General features: G+C 45.2%; 1 protein-coding gene across 1 annotated transcript; it reads left to right on the top strand.

Moving 5' to 3' along the window:
• Positions 1-8,325: 8,325 nt before the first annotated feature.
• Positions 8,326-11,671, top strand: UTP3 (UTP3 small subunit processome component). The gene has a single exon (XM_073340407.1). It carries the CDS (start codon positions 8,404-8,406, stop codon positions 9,859-9,861), a length of 1,458 nt encoding a protein of 485 aa, XP_073196508.1. The 5' UTR covers positions 8,326-8,403; the 3' UTR covers positions 9,862-11,671.
• Positions 11,672-11,939: the final 268 nt, after the last annotated feature.

Raw genomic sequence — 11,939 nt, 5'->3', positions numbered from 1 at the left:
CTCTATCATTTCAATGGGTGACTTTATCATGACAGTGTCCATCTCCTCTCCAGCACCCCCTTTCCACAGAGAACAGAGGCACAAGGAGACTAAGTGACTTGTCCAACTTCATTTCACCCATAGGTCTCAGAGCATCTTACAAAAGAGGTGGTAAAAATTATTCCCCCACCTCCACTTTACAGAGGGTAAAAATGAGGCACAGCAAAGCAAATTAATAATAGAGCCATGAACAGAACACCATCAAATCTCTTCACTCCCATTTGAGGCTGTACCCACTAGACCTTGCTGCCAGGGAGATCTAGATTTAAAGTGTTTGTGCGTGGAATGTGTCTTGGACACATAGTGCCCTTGGTAGGATAACTACTCACATGCTGTCTTCCCTCACTCCACATCTTACTAACTGTGATCCAGATCCTGCACCTATTAGACTCAATGGGAGTTTTGTCATCGACTGTAAGAGGGGCAGGATTGAACACAGATGCATCTTGGGACATTGGCACAATGCAAAGAGCATTTGTACTGGATTAACAAGTATCTTAATGCAAGGCTTCCCCACTGGGGGGACGGGCAGGTGTCAGTCACAACTTCCATCATCATTTCATTTTCTCGCAATTCTTTTGGCTTAATCCCGCTGTGTCTCAGATCTGTGCAGCCCCCAGTCCAGTCAGTGGGGCTGCCTATCTGTAAAAGCAGAAGTTGCTCTTCTGTCTCTTCTTCTGTATACCAAGATATCTAGACAGCATTTCCAGCTAGATGTTATATGGCGCTTTCTTATGCTATTGCTGTTGGGTTCCTGCTGAGCTCCACCTTTAGCACAGGTTTAAAAATAGGCTTGAGTTAACCATGAGGGAGTTTCTGTTCTCCAACTGCTATTTGTTTCGGTCAGCTGTTCGATAATCCAAAGATAGGTTTAAAGAAAAAAACCCGAAAGCAGCAGAAAGCAGAATATGCAAAGGAGGCTGATTCTGGCCAGTTCTGCCTATGCAGGAGGGTTTAATTAAAATAAAAAATAAAAAATCAAAGGTCAACATCCATGAATATTTTAGAACTATGTAGTCTGCAAGGGCAAAATTAGGTGCTGATTTACATCCTGGGTGATCCTGCTGAGTTCAGTCGGCAGCACCCCTGGAAATCAGGCCACTTATTTTTAGAAGCCGAAAGATGGATTTAGGACACTAACTTTAGGCACCCTAGCAAATTACGTTCTTGAGAGCCTAATCTTGACTGTGCATATACCCCCTACCCTCCTCCCCTGCACACTCAGATTGGACCCTTATTTTGAGATTAGACTGCTTCAGCTGCATGCCAGGCACTTTACTTTTTATGTATTTACTGGTATCCAAACAGCTTTGCTTCTGAAGCGAGGCATGTGATTATTGGAGATTCTCAGCTTTAATTTTTTTTAAAATTAAAGTTTCCAGCCTTCAGGATTGCAGCAAAAATCTTTAAAATGTGAGCCCTAAAGGATCATGAAGCAAAAAGGCAAAGAAAATGAACCCAAACTTTATTGATTTATTTTTTAAAAAAACCCTCAAGATTTTGGAAGCCTGACTCACGATTTTTGAGTTCCTGGGATTCGCAGCATTGCAGTGTGGACCATATAGCGCCTGATCTTGCTCCCACTAAAGTTAGAGTGTGAAATCCAGGCCCCTGCCCATTGACCCATCCTGATCATGGAAGTCAATAAGAGTTTTGCCATTGACGTCACTGGAGCCAGACTTCACCCCCTGGTTTGCCTCTGACTTCAGTGACAGAAGGCTCACGCTCTCAGCTTTTCTTGATTGAAAGCCTATAGGGCCTTGGTTCTCTGCAGGCTGTAAGAGGAAGTCCCCAGGTCCATGCACAGCCGCACGGGACCCACACTGATCGTGGCACTGGCATGGGCATGGTGAAAGCAGGGGCTGAGCAGGGGCTGTCCCTCCACCCCACCCTGTGTGTAAGTGGGCAGGAGGGGGTGGGTTGGAGAGAGGTCAGAGCCATGGCTCCATGCCCCTCGATGTGCCAGCCAGTGAGCTGGCCTGGCGCAAGAGAGGAAATAAGCAGTACCTCAGTTCATGGTGCTCTCACCTCCTCCTCACTCCAAGCAAAAGGACTCCATTGCAACTGCATCCCTGGGACGCTTGCCAGCCCTTGCTCGGGAAGGTGAGCATGTGCAAAAAGGACGACAACAGAAACTGTTTTGCAACCTTAACTACTAGCATCCACTATCGTTATTAGATGTAAGATGATGATGGGAACATTTAGCTTGTGGTAAAGTGGGGTGTAAACCTACCCCACTTTAGCCTGCCACGCATTAACTGTCTGTGTGGACCCCGCTGCCACGCACTGCAGCTCCTTAGTGCACGTTGATCTACCTCACTTTGAAGCAGGGCTACATCAAAACCCACTCAGGAAGTGTTCGTGCATGTCAGCCAGGTCCACACAGACAGACAGTCAGTGGCAGCTAGCGTGGGTTAGATTTACACCCCTGTTTACAGTCCATTAAATGTGTGTGTAGACAAGTGCTGAGTGAAGGCTGGAGTGTCAACCTGAATTTTCAGCCTTAAATCTTTATTACTGAATCTTCTTGCCATCTAAGTCAACTTTAATGTTAGTTTGACAGGTCTCCTGTTTTTCCCCCCTGTGGTTAGATATTTATATTAATAAGAAAAGCTGCACCTGTTGCGTGGTTTGGTTTTTAAACAAACTAGCACCTGGACTTGTTTCACATAGAACTGTTGCTGGGTTTGGTATATGTCAGCTTCACTTACCAGATTAGTGTTTCTGAGGGCATCAGACATAATTTACTATGACTCATTCTGCCATGCCTCTCTGCATTTGTCAATGACAGAATTACTTCAGGTTTCAGAGTAGCAGCCGTGTTACTCTGTATTCGCAAAAGGAAAAGGAGGACTTGTGGCTAAGGTGCCACGAGTACTCCTTTTCTTTTTGAGAATTACTTCAGTCAATCTGTGTTTGATTTTCTCCACCTCCCCCTTTAAAAGGGTGGGAGACTAGATTAGGTGCCTCTCCTGACTGAGAGTGGAAACTGTAAAAGGAAACATTCATGTAGACAAGAAGGCAAATAAAGATGGCTTAAAAATTGCACAAGCGAAGGGCCACATCCTTCATTGGTGTTAATCAGCATAGCTGCATAGACTTCAATGGAGCTATGCCAGTTTATACCCACTAAAGATCTGGCCCTGAATAGCCAGTCCCAAAACAGAATTTGTTCAAACAATATAGCTAAAGTACCTACTGAAGGAGTGTGGGCACTACCCCTGGAACGCCACTTTAGGCCCATTGCATTACCCAGTTACGCCAGATTTTAGACACTGTTGTATCTTGTAAATTACATAATACAAACAATGGGCCTAATCTGGCATAATTGCTGAAGTTAATTATTCTACGTATTATTCTTAGCATATGCGCAATGTACTTCAGATGGCTCGTGACCAGGATTCATCATCACTGAATTTGGTCCACTGGTTGGTTCATTAGCTTTCCAGACATCGGCTGGGTACTGAGAGGGAGTGCGACATGAACGTTGATCCGTGCTCCTCATTCTAGGTATTGTTCCAGTACCCCTGTAGGCATCCCCTGGCAGGCTATGATCTCACCGGCTCTCATAAGCTGAGCACTGCTGGGTCTGGACAGCACTAGGATGAGACCTCCAGCACCAGAGAGGAAATATCAGCATTGCAGAGGTACAGTACCAGGTGCTGGCAGAACTTGGCCCTTCATAGGGATGGGGTGCTCTCCTGATGGAGGTGCTTTCTTTCAGATGAGAGGTAAAATGGGGATTCTGATCTCTCATGATAATAAAGGTCCCCTGGCACGTTCACAAAAGTAGAGATTTTTTTGGCCAAAGTCCAGCCCACAGTTGCTCATAGGCATCCTCCTCACCAATCTCTGCCATCTCAACTGGACGCAGTGTGCTTCTCCAGTTCCTGTCCTACACTGCTGTGTAACATTGCTGTGCTGCTCCCCCAAAGCATTTTCGTAGGGCATGGAGGGTTAAATTCACCACTGTGCACAGGTAGCACAAGGCCTATGCACCACTTATATCTCCCTTAGGTCCCCAGAATAAGGAGGCTTCTTGAAACAGTCACTAATGAAAGTTGTCAGTCAGTGAAGGTGCTGTAAAAAAGAAGTGAGAGAGCTACAGAGGGATTCCCTTCAGGACACTGCTTCCTGACCTGCACTCGGCCCGTCTCCCTACATCAGCTACTCGTAGGATCCTCTCTGCACCTCCTTTCATGCAGCTTCCTCCCTCCCCCAGCTCATCTACAAGGACCCTACCTTCCTACCTTTAAGGCTCTATGCTGCTTGCAGTGGACTTGAATATACATTCTCTCTTTGTTATTCCGCTTCCCCAGCCTCTGTCTCCTTATCTCTGTCCCCTTTTAGATTGTGAGCACCTTGGTGAAGGACTGCCCCTTCATTAATGTTTGGAAACCACTTAGCATGTAGTGGATGCTACCATAAAAATAAAAGCTTTATATGACTTATATATATATATATATACTGTATTCTTGTGCAGTGCTGCAGGAAATCCAACATGCAAGATACTTCTCTCGCACAAGTTTTACCATGTCACTCCATTGACTTCCATGGAGGTACTCCTGACTTACATCCATGTGCAGTGAGATGCAAAGCAGGCCCATAATGCATTAAGTCACCTTTGACAATGGCCAGTCCTAACTTCAACATAGTTTACAGCATTTAGCAAAGAAAAGCAACAAAATGTTAGGTGAGTTACAATTTGAGAAAATAAAAATTCCTAAGAGGTCATCTTTATGTAATAGTTGCTTCTTGTTTTCCAGTAGTACCTACAGCATGCTAGGTACTGTACAAATATAAATGAAGGCACAATCCCTGCCTCCAAAGAACAAAACCTACTACCCAAGAGAGAGATCTAAGAAGGTGTGTATATATACAGAAAAAAACTTAAGAAGGAAAACTTGAATTGCAGGGAGCATTCATCAGGTCTATTTTAAGAGGCATTTACATGTAAATGGGGGGTCTTTGTAAAGGGCAAGAGGTCAGGACGGTTCTTGTTTTGTCCCTCATATTTGTCCAGATAATTTTTCAAGTATTGTCTTGTCCTTCCTCTGTGGTCTTCTAGAGTGTGAGACACTTTGGCAGTCTGGTTACAGGGAATTTGTTAGCGAGCAGTTTCAGTTAACACGCAGTCAGATGCCAGGTGCACTTCAGATCTTCCTCTTTCTGTTAGGCTAAATCCCAGGGAGGTATTGCAATGGTTGTTACCAAAAGGTGTCTAAAAAATGAGCATGTACTTTTAACACCAACAGGGTGGGGAGCTCATTTCCTCTTGAAAAATCTCCCTCCACCTGGCAGCATTCATTACGGATCCCTGCAAGGTCTGAGAAATGCTAGCCTAATAACAGCACAGAGCTGCCAGCTCTAACCACAACTGAGCCTTTTTAGATCAGTCGTTCTGATTAAAAAGGATTCCTTTTATAATAATGGTGTCATTTACACTCCAGAGCAAGCTGATAATGATTCTGTACCTGATCTACTTACTACTCATCCAGCAGAGCTGAAGTTTAATTTCAAGACATTATAAAACCTTATCTGGAGAATCAGCATTTCACAATGCTGTCTTAGAGTTTGTGTCACTGATTCCGCCCTAAGGAAATGCAGCTTATTGTTTGTATTGTGGTAATGCTTGGGAGCCCCCGTCAGGACCCAGGACCCTGTTGAGCGAGGTGCTGTACAAACAAAGAAGAAAAAGAATGCCCCTGCCCAAAGAATTTACTATCTACGGAACCTTCTTTAATATGCAACTATAGGGCCATATGTTTAAAATATGGTATTGAATATTGTGTGTGTAACTTATGGACACATATATGTAGCTGCAGTTACTACACTTGCATTCAATTACTTGATACATGAATGCAAAACTTGCACACTCAGTCAAATTTTAAAGCTGGGCTGAAGCCATCTGAAAATTTGACCCCTTACCCCCTTGTCTGCCAAATGGAGAACATATATAATAGAAAGGATTAACCAGTTAGTAAAGTCCCTGCATGGTGTCTAGTCTTACTGAGGGCCAAATCCTGCTTGTATTACTTAAACACAAAGCATCCTATTAACATCCCTGGATCTACTCATTTGAGTAAGGTGAGCAGGATTTAGCCCTGACTGGGCAACATGCACATTGTCACAGGCAAGACTCAAACCAGGACCTTCATAGCATGAAAACATCTTTTATCACATGCCCTTGGGCCAAACTGGACCATTCCTCTGGCCAAGTCAGGAGGTAAATCATGCAAAGTCCTGCTTTCCTTATCTTACAGCAGTATCTGATTTTTAAATGAGCTGTCATCTTCTAACCAATTTTCCACCTGTATTAACTGAGCTGCAAGGTCAATGGGTGGTCCATAGCTGACTGAGGGGAATGGGAAACTCAGCTCAGATTAGAACTCTGAATTCACCATTTACAACTAGGGAGGACAAACCCAGAGAACTCTGACTTCTGTCTTTAACTTTCATTGAAGCCAAACACTAATCAAAATCTTTCCCCTGTGCTCTAAAGATTGGGTTCTAGACCACAGGCCTTTTCTGAATGTGCAGCATGACACAACGATGTTGTATTGCAGTATCACAGTGCTAAGTGAGCTGAACCCAAACTTGTCCTCCTGTATGATCGATGGAATGATAACTGCAGCCAATTCATTTTCTCACCCATAAGGTTCATCTAGTGATATTTCCCTCTGTAATTAATGCATACTAGTACTTTTCAGAAGAAAGGAGGGTAAGATAGTGGCAAAAAAAAACAACTATCCAACCATAATGAATAGCTTCATGCAGCTACAAATTGAACTTATATTAGATGTGGCTGACTGCTGTGTATCTGGAATACAGAAAGCATGTGAGCGGTGCTCTGCTGAGAGATTTGAATTTATTCCTTATTCACTTAAGCTGGCAAACACGAGCAGAAGTTACAATAATGTCTTAAATATCACATCTGGAAGTGGCTTGGTTTCACTAGCAAACCAGATGGTAGCTAACACTAAGTACACTCAATTGACTATCACTTGACATGTTGAAAGCATTTTGTGCTGCTATGATGGAGATGCCTGACAAAGCAGCTGCCAATTTCTTCTACGGTGTTCTGCAATGTCATATTGATTCTACATTTCATTGCTCTTTTTTTTTTTTTTTTTGGCACCTTCTGTTACAATTACGTCTCATTTTTTGCTTTTCCTTTGGATATTTTAGTCTTGAAGAGGTCTGAATTTACTCTCTCACATAATTTAATTACTCTCTCACATCCACGCACCTTATTGGAGTAGCACAGTGTTAAGAAGGATAGAAATCCCATCCCGGCCAAATTTATCCCCAGGGTAATCTCACTGAAGTCTGTGTTCTCTCCAGCTTTCCTCATTGATTGACCCACCCTGACCAAATCTGGTAATACACAAACTCTGTTTCTAGCATGAGATCTTTGTTATTAATTATACTTAGGACTCCTACTAGGTCTACAGATCTCAAAGCACTACACAAAGGTGTGCAAGTGTTGTGATTTTTATTTTACAGCTGTGGCTAGCTAAGACGTAGAGCGATGGAGTGATTTATCCGACATCCCACGTTGTGGCAGGACTGGGAGTAGAGACCAGGCCTCCTGGCTCCCCCTCCTGTACCCTATCCACTGAACCAGGCTGTCTCCTCTTCACCTGCATTTTGTTAGCAAGCTCTACACGGGCTGGGGAAGGTGACAAATCTTCCCCCATTCAAAAGGCTTGTCTTCACAGGCAACAAGGGTGCGTTTTCCCCCGCAGTCAGCACAGTCCCTTTGGCTTAACTCGATTGAAAACAGCCCATGACACACTTCCGTTTCAGCTGAGCTGGCTACAGCCTGGGCCAGGCTGAGGGCCTCCCGTGGGGGCCGTGAGCCCTTGGGCCGATGAGAACCCCACCGGCCAGGGCGGCTGGAGTCGCAGGAACCCCTGGGGCTTTGGGGAGGGGGGGGCCTGCCGGAGCCGCTCAGGTGCGCCGAGCGTCCGGCGTGTCCAGGCCCGTCTCCCAGGCGACGCTCTCCCGGGGCAATGGGGTCCACGCTGTCCGCGGCCCTCTGCCGCGGGGCCGCTGGGAACCTCTGGGAGGACGCGGGGCAGCCGGAAGTAGGGAAGGAGATCGCGGGGGCACAACACTTAGCGACCGGAAGAGAGGAAGGGCATCACTCGGCCCGCGCTGCGCTACCGGAAGTGGCCGGAAGAACGCGAGTGGTGACGACGGTAACCGCTTTGGCAGCCGGAAGTGGGGAGGGGAATGGCGGTCGCGCACGCTGCGCCGGAGCCGGAAGTGGGGAGGGGAACGGCGGTGGCACACGCTCTCTCGGTGCCGGAAGTGGGCCGGAGAAGCGCCGGGCCCGCGCGCACGCCCGCTGCCCGCACCATGGGTAGGCCGCGCCGGGCCGCGCCGCGCCGGAGGCTGCCGAAGGCGGAGGAGGATGCCGGGGAGGAGCCCGCCGGGCCGGAGCCGGGCCCGCTGGCCTCGCAGAGCTTCACGGACGAGGTGGACGATTTCCACGAGGCGCGGTTCGAGGCGGTGATGGGGGCGCTGGGGAGCGAGGAGGAGGCGGAGGAGGAGAGCGAGGAGGAGGTGCTGGGGCTGGAGCTGCCGGAGGAGAGCGAGGAGGAGGAGGAAGAGGAGGAGGATGGGGAGGAAGATGAAGAGGATGGGGACCTGTCTATGCACAGTGACCTGGAGGAGCCAGTCAGCGGCTCCGGCCTCCCCCACGAGCTCTCCTGGGGGCAGCGCAAGCAGCTCTATTATGACACGGACTACGGGGCCGCGGCCCGCTCGAAGAGCAAGCGGAGCCGCGAGGAGGCCGAGGCCGAGGAGCTGGAGGAGGAGCAGGAGGCTCAGGCCATCCAGAAGCGTCTGGCGCAGGCCTTGGGCGAAGACGACTACGGGCTGGACCTGGTGCAGGCCTACGCGGATGAGCAGCACAGCACCCAGCGGCTGGAGACGGGGCCGAAGATTGCCAAGGAGTTGGAGACGCTTTCTAGAAAGGAGCAACTGAAGCTGCTGAAGCAAGAGTCACCTGAGCTGCTGCAGCTGATTCAGGACTTTGAAGCCAAGTTAACTGAGCTCAAGGATGAATTGGATCCACTCATGCACATGGTCAGGCATGGGATCATCCCGAAGGGAAAAGGTAGCCGTTACCTGCAGACCAAGTATCATCTCTATTTGAATTATTGCACCAATATCAGCTTCTACTTGGTTCTGAAATCAAAGAGGATTCCAGTTCAGGGCCACCCTGTTATTGAAAGACTGGTTGCTTACAGAAATTTAATCAATGACTTGGGGATTGTGGATGAAAAGTTATCATCAGAAGTCCAATGGCTCCTTAATGAGCTCCACAATAATGAAAGAAATGATGTAGGAGGAAAGAAGAAACCCACAATGCTTCTTCAGAGAACTGTTAATAAAAATAAACCAAAATCTGCTCCTAAGATTTCTAATGTTGAAGCTGCTGCTAAAGAACCAAGAGATGATTCAGACTTAGATGAAGAGGCTGCCTTGAAATTTTACAGGGAGATGGAGGAGAAGATGAAACTCAAGAGGAAGAGAAGAGAAGATCAGAATGCTATGGAAGAAGAACTGGTTCTCGAAGAAGATCCAAATAAAAAGAGAGGTATAACCTATCAGATTGCCAAGAATAAAGGCCTTACACCCAAAAGGAAGAAGATTGATCGTAACCCGAGAGTCAAGCATCGTGAAAAATTCAGACGTGCTAAGATTCGTAGAAAGGGCCAAGTTCGTGAGGTTCGAAAAGAAGAACAAAGATATGGTGGTGAACTGTCTGGCATTCGTGCTGGAGTTAAGAAAAGCATAAAGCTTAAATGATTTCCTCTGCAATTTGTGGACCTGAAGATAGTGGATGTGAACACAATAAATCATTTCTAAATAGAACATTGTGGGTTTTGAAATACTTATTAATGTAGAAAGTATTCTGTTTTTTTGGGTTTTTTTAACAGACTGTTCAACCACCCCTTTAATTGTACACCTCTCTAAAAATAACTCTGAACACTCAGTCCTGTGTACAGGAGCTATTCCCTGTATCACTGTCTCTTACTGTAACTCCCTATACAGTGTTATTCACTGAGAAGCAGAAAGAGTTGTGAAGGAAGGGAGTGAAATACAGATGATGGGGTGGGAATCAGGTTGGGTAGAACTTTACAGAGGGTGCCAAAGGATTTGGCAATTGGGAATAGACTTGGCAGCATCTGCAAAAAGATTCTGTGTGGAGAGGGAGTTGGGGAATAAAACGTGTGTAGCTACCATTGCCATCTCCTTTACCTAGATTGTTGCCTGTTTCTCTGGTCCAGTAACTGTGATGAGCTGTAGAATTAGGTGCTTGCTATGGTAGTTCCTCTAATGGCTGCTATACTTTGCTCCCACCTTTCCTCTGGTTTTTTGGAAAATTGTAGATGAGATAAGAATTAGATAATCTAATTATTCAAAGGAATGAATCACTAAAAAGAAAAAATCTTAGGTCTAGTAAACAATAATTAGCAATTCAGTAGAAAGCTGCAACCTTCACAAGTTTATGTATTTTCTATACTCAGTGGGCCAATTTATTTTTAAAATTATTATTATTTAGTGGTTAAACAGTTTAACCCACTGTTACCTTATTTCTTTGGCCTGGTGTGTACTACCATTTTAGTATTTGGTTGTCAGCAATCTTTGTTATTTGCATTGGTGCTGAGCACAGTTGAGGTATAAGCAGAGACAAGGGCAAACTGACCAGCCCCAGTTCATTTTAAATCATTAACCTTTGCTATAACCCCTGCTCTGTTTTGTCCGTGTCTGTACTCACAGCTAAATCATGCTAAGTGCTGAGGCAGCAAAAACAATTAGGAAACAGTACTGTTTCTACAATGTAGATGCCTTTAATTTACAAAAAAAAAAGCCCCCTTTTTTTAAACCTTACAACAACTTTCAAAGTCTCCTATTTTTTCCATGCATTCTAACGTAGTACTGTATTTCCTGTGTTTTAATCTCAGACTGAAAGTCCTGCTGGGAAGTATCAATAAAATGACAGTTTCATTTGAGAGACTGACGGTTCTGGTTATGCTGAAATAGTGACAGGTGTTTATAAACGTCTCTTGAAAATGTGACAGTGTAACTTGCACCACTGTGAGCCATATCCTGAGAGATGCTGAACATATACAAATCTAGTTTTGGGTGCTCATGACTCAGGATGGCAAGTCTGGCTTGATTTTTGTCATAGGTTAGCAGTGTATGAAAGTCATTATAATCTGTCCAGTGGTTTATGTGAAATGAGTGGATTAGTGGACATATGGCCACATTACAAAACCACTATTGTAATTAGTAGCCTTGTGACAATCTCCGTGGGGAATCCAAGATTTGAAAGTGTATCATAACTAAATCAGTATTCTGACTTTTAGGCTGTGACAGGTTAACAATAATCTAAATGTATGAGCATTCCATAAATGGTATATACAGCATCACTGAAATGTGTAGTTCCCTCTGGAATGTAAGAAGGCAACCAGCTGCTGTACAGCAGTGCTGCACAATGGTAACATGTCAGTGACGCAGTTCTGTTTTTCACACTTGGCATAGTCTTTGGTTATGTAATAATACTGCAGAGATGACACATTCTCTTTATATTAAATTTGTATGTTTGAGTTCAGCTCAGTCTAATTGCTTTTTCCTAGAGGAACAAGTTCAGAAGTTACGTGCCATCTACTTCTAGTGACCAGTCGTGTCCCCCCCCAGAGTAATGTACATAAACTTTTATGAAAGGAAAAAAAATGGGTGGGAAAACAAGCATAGCAGAAATATAGTCAAGACGGGAACATATGAAAGGAGATTAATTTCAGCTTGTGTACTAGTCATGTAAATTACTGCCGAAATTGGAGCTATGCAGCGTGATTCTAAAGACAGAATTTATCTCAATA

This window comes from Lepidochelys kempii, chromosome 4 (assembly GCF_965140265.1).
Source record: "Lepidochelys kempii isolate rLepKem1 chromosome 4, rLepKem1.hap2, whole genome shotgun sequence".
In the NCBI taxonomy this organism is placed as follows: domain Eukaryota; kingdom Metazoa; phylum Chordata; order Testudines; family Cheloniidae; genus Lepidochelys; species Lepidochelys kempii.
The sequence above is the reverse complement of the archived record's forward strand: the minus strand, read 5'-3'. Positions and strand labels throughout refer to the sequence as shown.

Coding starts and splice junctions, on each gene's coding strand:
- UTP3 (XM_073340407.1), top strand. CDS start 8,404: ATGGGTAGGCCGCGCCGGGCCGCGCCGCGCCGGAGGCTGCCGAAGGCG.